The sequence below is a fragment of the Dreissena polymorpha genome, chromosome 1 (genome assembly GCF_020536995.1).
Source record: "Dreissena polymorpha isolate Duluth1 chromosome 1, UMN_Dpol_1.0, whole genome shotgun sequence".
Classification (NCBI taxonomy): domain Eukaryota; kingdom Metazoa; phylum Mollusca; class Bivalvia; order Myida; family Dreissenidae; genus Dreissena; species Dreissena polymorpha.
Genome location: NC_068355.1, coordinates 115,623,227 through 115,640,221, shown reverse-complemented (window position 1 = coordinate 115,640,221; position 16,995 = coordinate 115,623,227). Strand labels below are relative to the sequence as shown.

The 16,995-nt window shown below is 34.1% G+C and overlaps 1 protein-coding gene across 2 annotated transcripts; it reads right to left on the bottom strand.

Annotated features, from left to right (window-relative positions):
• Window positions 1-251: 251 nt before the first annotated feature.
• On the bottom strand, window positions 252-14,060 carry LOC127845958 (uncharacterized). 2 transcript variants are annotated; one of them, XM_052377146.1, is made up of 10 exons: window positions 13,945-14,060; window positions 13,388-13,564; window positions 5,638-5,759; window positions 4,359-4,483; window positions 3,646-4,046; window positions 2,600-2,653; window positions 2,228-2,366; window positions 1,913-2,028; window positions 1,606-1,702; window positions 252-1,385 (listed from the first exon to the last, which is right to left on the bottom strand). In XM_052377146.1, exons 2-10 carry the CDS (start codon window positions 13,487-13,489, stop codon window positions 490-492), a joined length of 2,052 nt encoding a protein of 683 aa, XP_052233106.1. In that variant the 5' UTR covers window positions 13,490-13,564; window positions 13,945-14,060; the 3' UTR covers window positions 252-489. The 2 variants fall into 2 exon arrangements, with proteins under 2 accessions (XP_052233106.1, XP_052233099.1); XM_052377139.1 differs by lacking the exon at window positions 13,945-14,060 and having other exon boundaries at window positions 13,388-13,668.
• Between the last annotated feature and the right edge of the window lie 2,935 nt (window positions 14,061-16,995).

Below are 16,995 nucleotides of genomic sequence, written 5' to 3'. Positions count from 1 at the left end.
AATACATATGAGTCGCGTTCTGAGAAAACTGGGCATAAAGCATGTGCGTTAAGTGTCGTCCCAGATTAGCCTGTGCAGTCCGCACAGGCTAATCAGGGACGACACTTTCCACCTTATTTGGATTTTTGCTAAGAAGAGACTTCATTAAAACGAAAAATGTTATAAAAGCGGAAAGTGCCGTCCCTGATTAGCCTGTGCGGACTGCACAGGCTAATCTGGGACGTCACTTTAAGCACATGCATCATGCCCAGTTTTCTAAGAACACGACTCATTTTGTCACTCTTAAATAAATGTTCAAGACACACGTAAGAACAGCTGTAAACATAGAATTTAAGTGGTAATCGATTAAAGTGATTACAAGTATGGTTTGAGTAATATGTAAGTGAAAATGGGAACAACAAAAACCGGGTTAAACAAAACATAAACGGTCAGATAAATATGATAGAAAGCCGTAGTCAAGGCCATCATCAAGACAAATGTGTGCATACTTTAAAGATCCACTTTGTCATTATCTTTTATTGGTTTGGTTTTTCCGTTGCACTGACCGTTTTCCCTCTTGCATGCATTATTTTGTTCTTTATGTTTGTTATTGTTTTCGGCAATATCATTGCTGAACGAAGATAGCGGCATGAGTTCAGTGGAGCAATGTGTATCGGTCTCGTTTACAATTGACACGATCGTTTCACAAACCATTGTGTCAATCACATTTTGTCTATCACATTTTGATTTTAAATCGGAGACTGAATATCCATTGACAGACGTTTGTGGCGAAGTCAAAGTTTTTGCATCGTGGGTTTTAAAATTTTTAACATTCTTAAACTCGTTGAAATTCACGGACACTTTATTTTTGTCAATCGTTGATTCCGAATTGCGACGTTTAGCCTTCTCCTTAAATTTTGCCATGGTATCCGACTCTTCATCAGTACTTTCAGAACTGCCCGCGTCAATCCGATTTTTGGAAACCGAGTGTCCAAATATTCCATCGCTCGTTATAGAGTCATAAACTGATACCCTGCTGACAACATCACCAGATTCCGACGTCGCCCTTGATAACTCCGGAGAATCTTCATTTTCGGATTCTTCTTCGTGCATAGTACATAAATCATCCGATGCAAACTTTCGTCGGCATAAATCCCCACTCGAATAACTTGTGGCATGAAGCTCCATAGCGGCCAAGGATGCACGTCGCGTTCCTGGAAGATTCTTCGATATGTGATGTTTAATGGTTTGTGCAACACCTGGTAGCGTAAATCGGGGACGGGATGGGAGCTTTAATCCGTGGAAATCAAGAACCGGAAGTGAGCAACGTGGACCACGATTATGGTTTTGCATATTACAAATGGAATCGTCAAATTTAAATTTTAATTTGCGTTTTGCAGGAGTTGCTGAAAACAAAACACGTGTATTTAAATGCGGATTAACACGACATATGCTTATTTCAGTTAATTGTTATGCAAATATAAATCATCGTGATATAAATAGGCGTGTCTTTTAATGTGTAAAGCATAGTCCAGTTCAGTTTAGTGCAATGGAAACTTAGCTGCAGTTATCGACGCATGTTATAATCTATGCTATTATACGTACGTTATATGCCTGATAACTTACTCGGAAGAGATAATTCCTCATTCTTTAGATACATGTCTACCTTCCACTCATCAATTCCTTCCTCAATGCATAAACGCTGAAGCGCGGTTACTTGCGTCTGCGATAAGAGATAACAAAGATCATAAATATAATGATCGACATCATGGCAATTTTTAAAGGATGACAGCTAATCAGTGAAAGGTAAAATATCAAACCATAGTCTCAAACACGTATTGAGCTTATTAATGGAAAATAAAGGAAGATATACGTATGTTTTATCAAGGTATCATATCTGCGCATATAAAATCACAAAAACTTTACTATGTACCATATATTTTTGTAGCATCACTTCTGTATCCCTGAGATTACCCTGTATTTTCTTCTTACGTTTATAAACCAGTTTCAATCGGAAATGTTCGTGATCCTTCACAGAAACTATAAGACCTGCGTAGAAAAATGAGCGTGAATAAGCAAGTACTCTTAAAACAATCATGATTGCAACTATTACAGCTGCGACTGCTTCTACTGTTACTAAACTGTTTCATAACTGTAAACGAAAGCATTATCGTCATTATCATTTTAATCGTCATAGACTGCAGCAGTATAATTGTATTCATACAATAAGCATTTTACCAGTACGTACTATCAACCACTCGTATAACTCTCCATGGTAGTAAAATGGCAAGTATGAACACGAAATCCTTGGTGTCGATGTTGGGCAGAAACATCAGAAACGAGAAGTCTAGGAGAAATGAAATCAACACCACGGATGCATCGAATACCTAAAATACATATATTACAATTTATATGTCAATAAACTGATCACAAAAGTCAAACCCGAATGACCATATGTAGTAGCATGCCATAAAGATATGCTCATATACAACAACACGATCAGTAAGCAATTCAGGGGCACGGGATACACGTAGTCACGTATTGGTTTATTGATATGATCATCGCAAGTGTAGTCGTTACAAGATTTGCAACACATGAATGGTAATTATAAGGGAACTACCTCTATCTTTCGATGAAAGAAACTCCTCCCGGCACATATTGCTTTGCATATGGTCTGTAAAACAAGGACAAAAACAGCACAATATAAAATATTTAGTTCATTAGTGCATGGTTAATATTGGCCAATATGTTCGGGAATATATACATGCATAAGGGTGTTATACAATTTAAAATAGGGATGAGTAATACATGCTTGATACATTTGCTTTATTTGAAAAATTTACGATTAACTTCTTATTCCCAATGATGCATAAATTTTTAAATATATTAGTCATAAACTACAGAGAAATAATACGATGTATGATGAATTGCTGACAAACTGTTTTGCGGAACTATAGGTGTTCGGTGTTTTATATTGTTGCTTTTAAAGGGGCCTTTTCACGTTTGGGTAAATTGACAAAATTGAAAAAAGTTGTTTCAGATTCGCAAATTTTCGTTTTAGTTAGGATATTTGTGAGGAAACAGTAATACTGAACATTTACCATGCTCTAAAATAGCCATTATATGCATCTTTTGACGATTTAAAAAATCCGAAAATTATAAAGCGTTGCAACGCGAAACAAATTAATAATTTGGAGAGTTATGTTGTTGTCGTTATATTTTGGGAAACTACGAGGATTGCTTATATAAAGTATAAATACGTCTGGCATTGTATCAGGAAGGATAGTCGAGTGGTCTAAGTGGTAGCCTTTTAACTCCAGGACACCAGGGGTCAGTGGTTCGAGTCCTGCTGAGGGTTAACTTTTTTCTTTTTTTAATTTTATTATTGATTCTTTACTGAAGCTTTTCACATCCAACGCTTACATTTATCAATATAAAGCATTTAATGACAAACTTCAAAACATGCCAAAATCTGTGAAAAGGCCCCTTTAATACTAAAAGTAATCTAGTCACACGACTCGTTAAAGGCGCAAAATCATATAGCAATAACAAGCCTTACCTGTGAACACTGATTAACGTCAATTATAAAAGTTTTAATGGATTTAAATCAAGCAACTATTTAAAGGTTTGAATGCAAAATACGATGTGATCATTAATAATACCAACCTCAATTAAGATGATTGTTAATAGGGTTATACTGCAGTAATGGAAAATTTTAGCAATATTCCCAATAAGTTCAAGGTTGGTTTTCAAATGAGGAAATGAGTCCACGTTTTCTGCTACAAAAGATGAGTTATTGATCTTTCTCACTAACTGCTCCCTGATCCAAATATTAGACACATTGATGGACGAATGCTCATCAGGGCATACAAAGTCGATGGGTATGTCAGTTAAGTCATCGTCCTCAGTAGAGTTATTCGTCCTGATTGGCCAGATAATACGAGCATCCAGAAGCATGGAATAGATGTCGCTAACTGACCGGTTGCTAAGAATCGGATGGTACATCACTATCTCGGAGAGGAAGCGTTCTGTCTCATTTGTGAGTTTGTCTGAATCATCCAATGTTGCTGCAAAAAGCAAATGTTCAACACACAGTTTTTATTGTTATAAGTGTATCTTTGTCATAACAAAACAACATAAATGATGTGGTAAGCAAATTTATATTTTTAAAATGTTTTTTAGCATCAAACCCTTAACTAAAAGCGATTTTTCGAACAAGTGGCCATTAGTATTTGACTTTTTAAAGTAAATTAATTTTCTTTGAAACGATTGTCTAATTTTCTTTTCAATACATAATTTACTTAATACGCGTTGACATAGAGATAACATTGCAAACAGGCATTTTCGTAATTTTTGAATAAACACAGTATTTATATTACCTTTAACTTTATATAAATCGAGAGCTAGTTCGCCAAGTACTAATGCGCAGTCTGCTATGCACATTATAACTACAGCCAATAAAACATGTTTGCTCTTGAATATCGCGTCCCCCTTGCGTCGCCATCTGTAAAAAACAGTTACTGTAACGATTTGATGGAATGTTTTCGGCAAAGATGAAATTCTTTGTTTGGTATGGATAAAAAAGAGCACAAACGAAAATTTGATATTTATATCACGTGGTTTCAGTATGTAGTAAGGTAGGGATAATCGATTTCAAACGTGTTAATTATTATTATACTAGCATGTTTTAATTGCTTTGAAAAATCCATTTACACTGAGGAGCCAACTGTTAGAGCTGTAAAATGCATTGAGTTTAATTAAGCCTTGGTGTGCCTATGATACCTGTTTACGCCTTAGATAGCAACGCTGTTCTACTGATAACGGTCCCTATGTGGTTCAGATAAAGCTCAATTATAGTGTTGATGAGCCGTAAAATGAAACCACCCGATAGCTGTTGATGCTGGAAACATCTCAAACTTAAGCAAACATTCGTGATGAATAGTTTGGCAGCACGCATAATACTGAATTGATTATGATGCTTATGATTAACCTGCTTCTGATATTGCTAATTCTTTGTTATCTGAAGATGGCACTTACTTTTCTGAGGCATCCAAGTAACATTAATAAATTGACCTTGAACGAGTCAAACAGAATTTGCGAAAAGTGGTTTTTAATTATGCTTGAAAGATACAGCGACTTGATATAAAAGTGTTCAGCTCCGAATTTGACGTTTTTAAAACGTTCTGAATTAAAATTTGAAATGCATCTTACTGTTGAGAACCAGGGATTTTTAATATCATGCTTTTTTATATTACACATTCACAAACGTGTTGTCCGTTCATATCTCTGAATTACCGACATTATAAATTTCAAAGTGAAAACAAAAACACATCGATGTCTATTCAAGAAATGAATCGTATTTATTATAACTTACGCTTTTATTCTTCACTTCGACATTAAAGTGTAATTTTAATGACCGTGCATACATGTCTTTTGAATCACCACTCCTCACAAAACAAGAAATACTGTTTTTCATGAGTATCATTTCATTTAAGACATTGAGCAGTTTATTTCAATATAGTAGAAAAATGTAACGTCAGAACAAATAAAATATATGTTTCACATATGTCTCATTGCATTAATAAGACAACATATGCCGATGTTTGGTATGTATGTTTTGACAATAAAAAATTATATATTATTGCATATATATGTTACCTGTGGAATTTTTCCTCGGGCGGATCTCTGATGTCCCTTTGTAATTCCCGTTCTAATTCATCTTCAATCTTCTCCACGTAGCCATGCGTCTTGGCTAGCACAAGGGTCTCAGCAACTAGAGTCTGTAACATAAATACCATAACGTATCGAAATGCGTCAAATAACGATGCCTTGTGGCGTCTACAAGGGTCTCAACAACTCAGGTCTATTACACAAATACCATAACGTATCGAAATGCGTCAAATAACGATGACTCTTGGCGTCTACAAGGGTCTCAACAACTCAGGTCTATTACACAAATACCATAACGTAAATGTGTCAAATAACGATGACTCTTGGCGTCTACAAGGATCTCTGCAACTAGAGCCTGTAACACAAAAACATTACGGATCGAAATGCGTCAAATAACGATGACTCTTGGCGTCTACAAGGATCATAGCAACTTACGAGTATAATCAGGACCCAAACCTCGCACTGTGAAATATTGAAGCAATCAACGTTTTCTTAAATTGTATTTGCAAGAAATATAGCGTTTTGGCTTATGTGCGTGATTCCATTATCTGAAAAAAAGTTAAGCAACACGAACATTGCGTTGTAATCTTAACACGAAAAAGTGTCCGAGCGACTGGAATTGTTAAAAGCCGTAATATAACATACGTTATCGAATAACACGTGGCATGTAGTCGGGCCAATTGTCTAACAAATGGCAATTTAGAACTCGAAGCTGTGAAAGACGAAATATGAAATAACAATCATATGTCATGTAGTTATGTGTGCTGGCTCACGCTATTGACGAATAACACACGAAGTTTTAAAACATGCAAAAATATTGTATTCACACAAATGAGTCTTAGCTACCATAGTACGACGGTGGCAGGTTTCTGCCCTGTTTATCAAGTCTCTAAAGGTTGTTTTATTGTCGTGATATGGTCCTTCACGCGCGCCAGAAAGCCAAAAGCTATATTGTAATAATAAGCATAACTTGTTTAAAACCTAAATGTTTGTTAACAAAGGAACGCATAAAATTGTAATGGGTTTTACCAGTTATAACTTGAACAGCAGTTTTACTAGTTACTTAAGGCACTTAAAACAAATAAAAGAAACATGTGAATGAAAGATTGCAAGTTTAAAGCAAATTATTATTTAGATTTTGAGCAATATAATAAACATATCTTAACCTGTCAGTTAAAGTAAAAAGAAAATCTGCCGTATAATTTCAAATTTAAGTGTGCTTAGATATAAATAAAACATAAATGTAAGTGACACGTATTAGTTTTTATGTTATGCACTTAAAAAAATACTTTTAACAACGACAATAATTATACAATAAAGCAACAACAACAAAAACTCAACGGTTCATACATTGAATTATTTTTACATGTCTTTATGTCCGCCTTTACACATACAGATAGTAAAATAACGACATCCATTTATTTAATTGCATTTTCCCTACTATCGGATGGTTTCATGATAAATTAAGCAATGTGGAAAATCTAGATTGATTTAAAGCCACAATTTCTCAGCTGCTGTATGGAGATATTTTCTTTTTGCTGTTTGTTTTTTTGCTTGCATGGTTTAAGTCCATACATTTTATAAATGTTCAATGTTTGTACATAGTATTTAAAGCTCAAGTTCTACAGTATGGCCTGAAAGTAAAGACATTCAAGGATTTCGAGAACACAGATATGTACTTCATGTACCAGATTTGTCATTCTTGAAAATTTTAACAGGTAAGTTTAAAAAATGTTCAAATGGCATTAATTGTTTTCACGCGTATGAGCAGTTTGGTACGCTTCTACAGATTAATCTTTTTATTTCATGCTGTTTAGCGTAAAATGTGTTTGCTTGCATTACAAGCATTTTGGAGAAAATTTTGCATTTGAACTGCGCATTCAAATCATCTTCCAAAACCAAATCGCACTTAATCTTAAAGGAGCGTTGGTCATTTAAATGTGTTGCATACAAATATGCGTTTCCTTATATGCACTCGCTTAGAAGTTTTATGTTATAACACATAATTGTATTGCGCTATCAATGCAATTCGTTGGGAATTCGCTATACACATACCATTGAGCCAATTTAATGACCTTGATGTTATTTACAAGTATCATCATAGCAAAGAAAAACGTTTTTTTTTTACCACTTAACGTTAAAGCTTTCTTTCAATTTGTGTTTGATAATAACCATGTATTGATTTGGGGGAGGGGGTCGCAGACTGTGAGATGTTTGTGTATTGAAAAGATCATGCTTGATTTGATTATGATTTATTAACAAACACATATCAAGAAGAGAGCCCATGTTTTATACCACAGTAAATAACTTGCTTCTGCGTCTAAACCTCGCTAAGCTGTCACTATGCAAGCCCTTCATATATCGACGATAGATAAGTACATTGTATAATACTAGAACATGCTGTGAAAACATCACAGGAAAAGCGAAAATAAAATCTCCGTTATCACGAGAGTTTGATAAACTATCGAGTATCATTAAATTTACCACTTCGTGTGTTTGGAATCAACGATGGGAACGGTTACCAGACATACAGTTGCCAACATTTAGCAAACAACTGTAATTCAATTAGATTATGCATGAAATACCTATGAATATGTAGACATAGGCTTGGTCACACGCTTATTTTTTCTAACGAGAATGAGCCACATCGGAACTATGTGTCTTTTTCTGTTTCTGAAAAATATTTTGCATAACGTATATCAGTATATATATATCAATACTGTTAAACTTGTATACAGCACGCATAACGATCATGCGCTTGATAAAATATAATATATTTTATATATAATCAAACGCATGTGTGCAGAAAAAAGCTTAACAGTATTAATATAATACTGATTAACGTCATGCAAAATAGACTTTTTGAAAACTCGTGACGTCTCTCACTATTATTGTATTCTGTGCAATTAATTTTACTAAACTACTTACTTTAAAATCTATGTCATAATGTTACTGAACATCACAATACTAGACATCAATGAATGTGCGACTGACTTAAGTGGCATTTGCTAATGTATGGTCGATATGAATCTAATATTCGAAAGCGAGGTCGTGCTACAGGCTATTATCTTTACACTACATTAACTCAGTTTATCGACCGGTTGCTAATTGTGCGTCCGTTTTACACAAAACTATACTTATGACTCGTCTTTAATTAGCGCAACACAAAATTCTACGTAATTATCAAAGGATTGAGAATACAATTGAATGTACTACACGACAGGCTGCGAAAAGCAAACTCGTTAATAAGCGGATTATATATTTATAGTTATTTCAATACGTGTTTCCTTGATTTGTTTGTGTTTGGTCTATTTAACCCTTTCGGTTTTGTCATTTGCATAAATTTGTCATTTTATGTAAATGATCTGGGTTGAAACAAGTGGTTGGTTTAGAGTTCCATAATACCGTTACAAAATGCTAATTTTTGTAATTGACCATTCAAAGGGAATAAGTTTGGATTGAGTCGTCGTGGCATTTGAGATATGGTGTCCGCCTAGCGACCGAGAAATCTAGGGTTTAATGTGCACTCTTGACGCGTTCTCTAGATCTCCTTTATATACACCAAGAACTGGTTTAGTCCCAGGAAACAGACCCGAGAGCGTTTCAAATAAGAAGAAAATACTTTAAATGCAATCGAGCAAAATAAATAGGTTTAAACAAATTTAAACAAATACCATAAAAATACTATATCTGCTCATGTTATTATGTCAAAGCAGTATCTATCTGCTCATGTTATTATGTCAAAGCAGTATCTATCAGTTTACCAAAATAGATAAATGAATAATTACAAGAAAAATAATAAAACTATAAAATGCGCGCATAGAGAAATAAAACAATGTAAAACATACATACGGGGAATATTTGTCAGAGATTATAAGGCGAAATTCATATATTGTTTTAACATAATATTGATGCGAAACAGCACAACAACAATAACGTTAAACTCACACGAACAAAAACCGACGCGTTTGCTACTAAATGGTAATCGCGGGTATTACAAAAAGATCAGCAGCTTAAGTGTTAGTCGATACAGAAGTGGTTATGTTTGCGTGTTTCATATCAGCTCGTTTTGCCCAGTATTTCAGAGCTCGATTACAGTACAAACTATTTTAGTCTAGATGAAGTTCAGGGCGTTCCGTTTTTCGTTTGCCTGTATGCATTTTATACATTTTATATGCATATGGGGTAAATGTTTCTTTTTGGAATGTGTTTTTAAAATGAACACCGTTCACAATAAAAATAATTTATTTCAATTGTTATTTGCTGGATCACTTTTATTTTTTTGAAACAAGTAAATATCATTTGAGATACACTTTGTTATGTAGCTTGAGATACACATACACGGGCAAGCTATGTTACTTTGCGCTTGACAACCATGATGAATTGTAAAACGTTCAATTCTAAACTATATGATTCTATGTTTATAAAAACCTTTCTATCAAAAACGAGATGTAGATGATTCATTTGGGTTTCATTTCATAAGTCTAAAGTTGAACTTCCTGTGCTTATGTGTGTTTGCAACAAATCAAATCAAATCAAATCAAATTTTATTTTAAGTCGGTACATGTGTAACAATTGAGAAGTTAAATGGCACGTGTAATTACATAAATATGTCGAAATATATTCAGATTTATTGCTATTTGGTATGAGTTGTGATGCTATTCGGTTAATTTATATTTACTCCAAACTGTTCTTGCACGTAATTCACGCCACGTGTAAGGTTTGGAGCTCCTTTAAACCGGTTGCAATTCCCAATGCTTTGGTTCGACGATAGGGAGTGGTCCCAGTTTAAATCACTATTTCGAGTTAGTTCTGCACTCTTAGACCATAAATAAAGGACCGCATACTGTTGCAGGATTCTATCCTGCGAGTGCTGCTTAAATTTGTTGTGTATATCAGTTATGTAAATGGATTCATTTTCACATTTGTGTGTCCGACCTGCCATTTGGTATGATCGTTGCCTTCCAGTTCTGTGACTAATAGTATCATGCATATGGTGATATACACGTACTCTTTTTGAATATCCGGTCGTATTCACCCTTTTTATCTTTTCGTGTGTATTCTTATTATAAGATTTTGACCAGCATCGTCATATTCCACTATAAACCACTTGCTTGGCATGCAAGATTCAAATATGCTACACATAACGCTTTGCATGTATACTGATGCACTACACGCATTTCACTGAGGACCAATATAGCATCTTTTATAATTAAACATATTTATATATACTGTATGTGTAAAGGAATGGCTAAATACATAATCAGTGTGTCATCGGTATATTTAGAATGCAAAAAATATCCCATGGTATGCACATATAACCGAGCGTTATTCTGTGGAAGGTACGATACTCGTGTTCAACATAGTGAAAAACACAGATTCAGAATTTGTAGGAAAACATGTTCAAGCTAATGTAATTAAAATACCCGAGATCACATCCAAAATTAGCAGCGTAATTTACAGGGAATAATTTAATAACGGGGATTACTGGGACTCCTCTGGGCTAGAAAAGTGGCTTCGATGAACGGCTGAATGTAGTTTTTTTATGTTTCATCGTGTATCGTGTGTTTAAGTCTATGTGTTTATAGATCACGGATTTTCAAGAAACAAGGCTTTGTCAGTACGTTTCATTATCGCAATAATCGATATCATAAAGATGAACGCCACCGTACTAAAGATTATGTATTGGAAATAACTATAATCAGAATTTTATCAATCAATGCTTTGTTTGCGTAGAATGGTATTAATATAAATGCACATAACCTGCTAAGCTCGCAACCACAGTTACAGCATGACGTCATTTACACGCATCTAAAAACTACATAAAATTAGCAGATACGTTCTTTTTACAGACTCACTTGGATGTTGCATTCATTTTTATGAGGAAGTAATTAAACTGCCACTTTTCACACATTGACGAAGCCGGTGTGAATGACATCACAGCTATTAATTGTCGGAAGAAGAACACATTCCCTGGCAATTTGTACTTAGTCTGGCAGGTTTCCATTATTCAAAATATTCATTTTTTCTACACGTACCTACGCATTTGTTTGTCAAACATACATACAATTTGCATTTGTGTAGCTTGATCACAGTGGTGTTGAAATTTGAGTTTTGTAACTACATAACGGATGGGTAAAACTTATATTAAACACGTTTTACTAGTTAAAAGCTAACCAGGCGTACACTTAATGCGGTTTACTTACATTTTTCTTTTCTTTATATATACAGTCAAACATCCTTGGTTACATTATTATTGTATGCCTTCAATTCGAACCATTCGATAAAAGAGTTAACATTCATCTTTAATTATTCCTATGTTCAGGCATGTTTGATATTACTGTTCAATAGCGTTTTCGTTGTAGCAAGACGATTACAAAAAATCAACAACAGAAACCAACAATAATTGATATAAATATATGTATTTATGTCGATTATTGTATTTTTATGCTCCCTGTAGGGTGGCATATAGCAGTTGAACTGTCCGTCAGTCCGACTGTCAGTCTGTGCGTCCGTCCAAAAACTTTAACATTGGCCATAACTTTTGCAATATTGAAGATATCAACTTGATATTTGGAATGCATGTGTATCTCATGGAGCTGCACATTTTGATTGGTGAAAAGTCAAGGTCTTCCTTCAAGGTCAAGGGTCAAATATATGGCTTCAAAGCGGCGCAGAAGGGGACATTGTGTTTCTGACAAACACATCTCTTGTTCTTGTTTTTCTTAATTCGTCTTGCTACTTTGACAATACTTTTGTACAGCAATATAAAACTTGCCTGGGCATTGTAATATTTAAAGATGTATTTTAATTAGAATTTTGAATGAAAGTTTAATTTAATTTACACTAAACTGACGTCAATTACCGCTAAATTTAAATATGTTTTCAAAGTTCAATTTTACGTGTATAATTTTTAGTTGAATAGTTTTTTTCGTACAGATCTTTACAAAAGCTGCTGTTTTTTTTTAAATCTTTATATATGATATAGGTATTCTGTAAATTTAGTGAAGGTGAAGCTATGGTTTAAAAACACGCATTAAAATAGAAGACTACAACTAAATGAGAGTCAAATCATTTTCAATATGTACAAACCTTTAAAGGGAGTTACCACACTTTAGGATGGTGGTTAGTAGTTCTTTTAATACCAGTTTAACAAATGCCTTTGTTTCAAAATAAGAAGTATCCAATGAACATTCAATATGAGGTTGATATACCATAATTAAGCAAAAACATTATTTTATAATAACAAACAGGTGTCTTGCCTAAAATGGTAAACAAGTTGTAAAATATGTACACAAAATTCTAATTCAATAATAAGAATTACAGCCACAAACAATTCAGGCAATTTGATCTTGCGATTACGATTGACTTTAATGTATATAAAGTATAGATCTTCAATTCAATCTGTTTTACTTTTAATTAATCTGGATGTGTTATCAAACTAGAAAAATGATACAATTTAATAATAATTTCGGTCTGCTTTGTTTTCAAACATACAGACGTTTAAAATAAAAGAATTTTTGACGAAAAAAGTATGTTGAAGATGTAAATGTGAAACTTTAATTTGAAACAGATGTAGTTACACAATTCCAATAACATTTTTATTCCTTTCTTAAAAAATAAAAATGAGGCCAACGTTGGTTTTCACACTCTACAATTTTAACCTCAGTAGCATGATTCATCTTTAAAAACAAAAACGGGAATCTGAACAAAGGTAAACAAGTAAACATGGTCTTACCCTTACGGCACTTGAGCGTCGTTTACGCCATCTACCCGTTTGTGATGACGCCACAGTGGGTCGCTTGATCATGAGTCGTGCCCTGACGGCGTGCAGGATCATACAGCCGTGTTACTGTTGACTGACCACCGTCCGGCGGCATCTATGGGTCATGTATAATTCGACCTCGCGGTGATTCTGACGTTCAAACGATGAACACTACTCAATATATATTTATTTATATATGTATGTTCTTAAAAAGATGGAATTTATTCAAAATTAATGCAATATTTTAGATTTCATTTGGCACTGTCATACATAATGTAAATGCTATGAAGCCAAATACGTTATATTATTGTTTAAATTCATTTGATTTTATTGTTGTCGTTGATAATCCAATTTCATGCCTTAAGTACAATACAATATTGAATGCACACAAAGTTAACAAAGTGATATCAGCATTTCAAACAGAGCATCACATTAGTAAAATCAAACGTTAACAGGTACACACTGTGAATATTCCTAAATGACACGATCAAAATAACGTGTATTTCCAATCCAGTATTTGTTTTTATTACCTCAATAAATTTCCAATGCTTTTAATAACTTGCATGAAATATGTTCCCCCAGAAAACGCTTATTCTGTTTTATGTTTTCCCCTGACTGCATCGGGAGCAGTCTGGTACATTCCCTGATTTACCGATCGACTGGCAGAGATGAGTTGAACGGGAGCAAGGAAGCATTGGATATTCGATGTAACCGTAAAGCGCGTAGCTAGGAGACGTTTTGAACGGAGGCAATGATGCATTGGATATTCGAAGTAACCGTTCAGTTCGTTGCTAGAGATGGTAGAGGATTTTAGCTTCCGGTATACATGTTAAGAAAAAAATACGTATTAACCCTTTTTTTATCAAAAGGAAACCACAAGGTAAAAAATGTAGATATTAGCATATCTTGTATAACATGTTTGAAAATTATTGTTCGAAGTGTTGATAGTAGACATATTGCAACAAAGGTAAAATAAACTACGTCAAAACGACGACAATATAAAGTGAAACTCAAGCTGCTGGAGCATAATTGCATTATTATTATAAACAATTAGTATATATACTTATTAGTACAATAAGTAGTAATTTTGTAATATACAAGATTAACGCGTTTTAGATTTCTAAAGCAACTAAAATGCTGTATGGTATTTGTTATTGTAAGAGGGATTTACATGTTAACATTCTGAAGGAGTGCTTGCATTGATACGCCCTTAAACTGCACGAACCTTTATCCGTTATGCATGGACAGTACACAAGCGATAAATTACTGAATGAAGACTGTTGAAATTGATGTACCGTGTATTTTTTATGAACCAAAAATACGTCTCATTAACAGAAGCGCATTTTAATTTTAATTTTATGTTATTAGTGAGGATAGCCATTAGAATTGTATATTATTGTTTAAGCTTTCTCAATTGTAAGATAACATTCAAACATGTATAATAAGGTTATTTTCGAACAAGATAGTACGAAACACGCGAATGCGATATATTTTCAGTAAGATTATTGACTGTTAGAGATTAATGCGTCCATGCTTCGATAGTTGCCCTAAAACATCTGTTCTAATGTAGCGCGAATCTGACTGCCTTATGCCGCCACCGAGCGCCATGTGCGCCTCACGATTCCAGTGCCCTCGGAAGGCCAGTGAAAATATAGAAAACGATGTATTTTTGCTTAGGACAAATTTCCTCTGATTAAGTGGAAAAAGAAAACTGAATCATTTCGCTTCAACTATACAGCACAACCTCACCGTGACAAAGGCTCTTTACTTCAGTGAAGCCAAACTTTGTCTCGTTGAAGCGCTTGGCTTTAATCAATTAACCTACACCTTAGGGTTCGACATTGCCTCCCGACGCCCAAATTAGGCTTATGGCTTCAACAACTCCTCTTGCCTTCATTCATATTTCAGGACACCGTATGATGAATGCTTGCTGAAGGTATTGTTGCCCTTAGAAAAAAGTACTGATTAAAAAAGCATTTTGCCAGAGGAAGCGTCGTAACTTCGCTTTGCAGTTTGTGTTAAGTACCAATCTTCATTATTCCGAGCGGGACAAATATTTTTTTGCGGAATTGATTCTATTCTAATCGAATCTCTGGACTCAATGCTAAAAATCAACTTGTATGCCTTAACTAATAGGCAAAACGTTCGCCTGAATGCCATTAAATTGGCAATGCATGATAAATTTTGAATTCCCCTCGCATTTCTACGTTTGAGTTATTTTCGTTCTTTTCAAAACTAACCAGTCAAATTTATTAGAATGATAAGTTCTTAAATAAATTCCTAATATATTAAATTCTCAAGCACGTTACGCAAATATATATAAAAACACCACTATTTAACTTACTTTGTGTTTTTCCTGATTGTTCGATTGACAGATATAGAAATAGGGAAATAGTTATCAAGTATTTTCAAAGAAACGTGATGCACTTAATACGACTACAAGATAAGTATTGATGCAAAGCATCAAAGGGCGTCGGGAATTTCAGTGTAAAAGGCACTCAATGAAGTTACATGGAACGATTTTTTTCTACTGTAAATATTAATATATTGGCCGATTATTTTAAACAAAATAGAAAAAGAGACTGCTATAACCATTATCTATAATTTTGTGTTATAACACCCAAATAACCATTATTTATAATGTTGTGTTATAACCCCCAAATAACCATTATCTATGATTTTGTGTTGTAACCCCCAAATATTTCATAGTTCATTTTATTTACATTGGTTTCCTTTTTTACTGGCTAACGTGTGCAGTTTTCATTAATGGAACAGAACTGTGTAGGTTTTAAAAATCTGCTTCATCTTGTAAGCGTAATTTCATATGTTTCTCAACTTCAAGGGGAGATGATTCTGAACTTATTCTTTCGTTGCTAATTTATGATAGGGGTTGAGTACTCATTGATATGAAAACACTGTAAAAGGTTGAAAAAAAATTTGAATGAAAACTGTAAATTGCATACAGAAGCTGCATTTCACAATACTTTGAAATTCAGTAAAAGATCATAATAGATTTATTGCTCCGATATTCATCATTTTCAATAGGGTTCGAGTAATACTGATATAAAAACACTTAACAAGTTGGAAAGATTCAGACGAAAGTTGTGAAATCTTTTAAACAAGCGGAACTTGTTTATTTTGTCAAATTTAATAGAAAAAAATTCTGGACTTATTGTCCCGATGTTTCTCATTTTAAATGAGGTAAAAATGCTCATTGATATGAAGACACTGTAAGATTGGAAAGGATCTGATGAAAACTGTTGACATAATCACCTAACCAAGCAGTTTTTCACTTTTATTTTTTAATTCAAAGAGACATAATTCTGGACTTATGGTCCGATATTGCTCATATAGAGTTTGGGTTAGGTTCTCATTGATAAAAAAACCTGTGCAAGTTTGGGAACAATCGGATGAAAATTTTGGACTTTGAACAACGATTTCAAAATTTCTCAAATTCTAAGGCAGATAACTATGGACGTAATGGTCGGATAATGCTAAAGGGCCAATACCACCTGGATAGTAATACGTGTTGCGTTTCGCGCTCTATATGTGGTTCTTAAAATAAACTCCGAGGAGTGCTT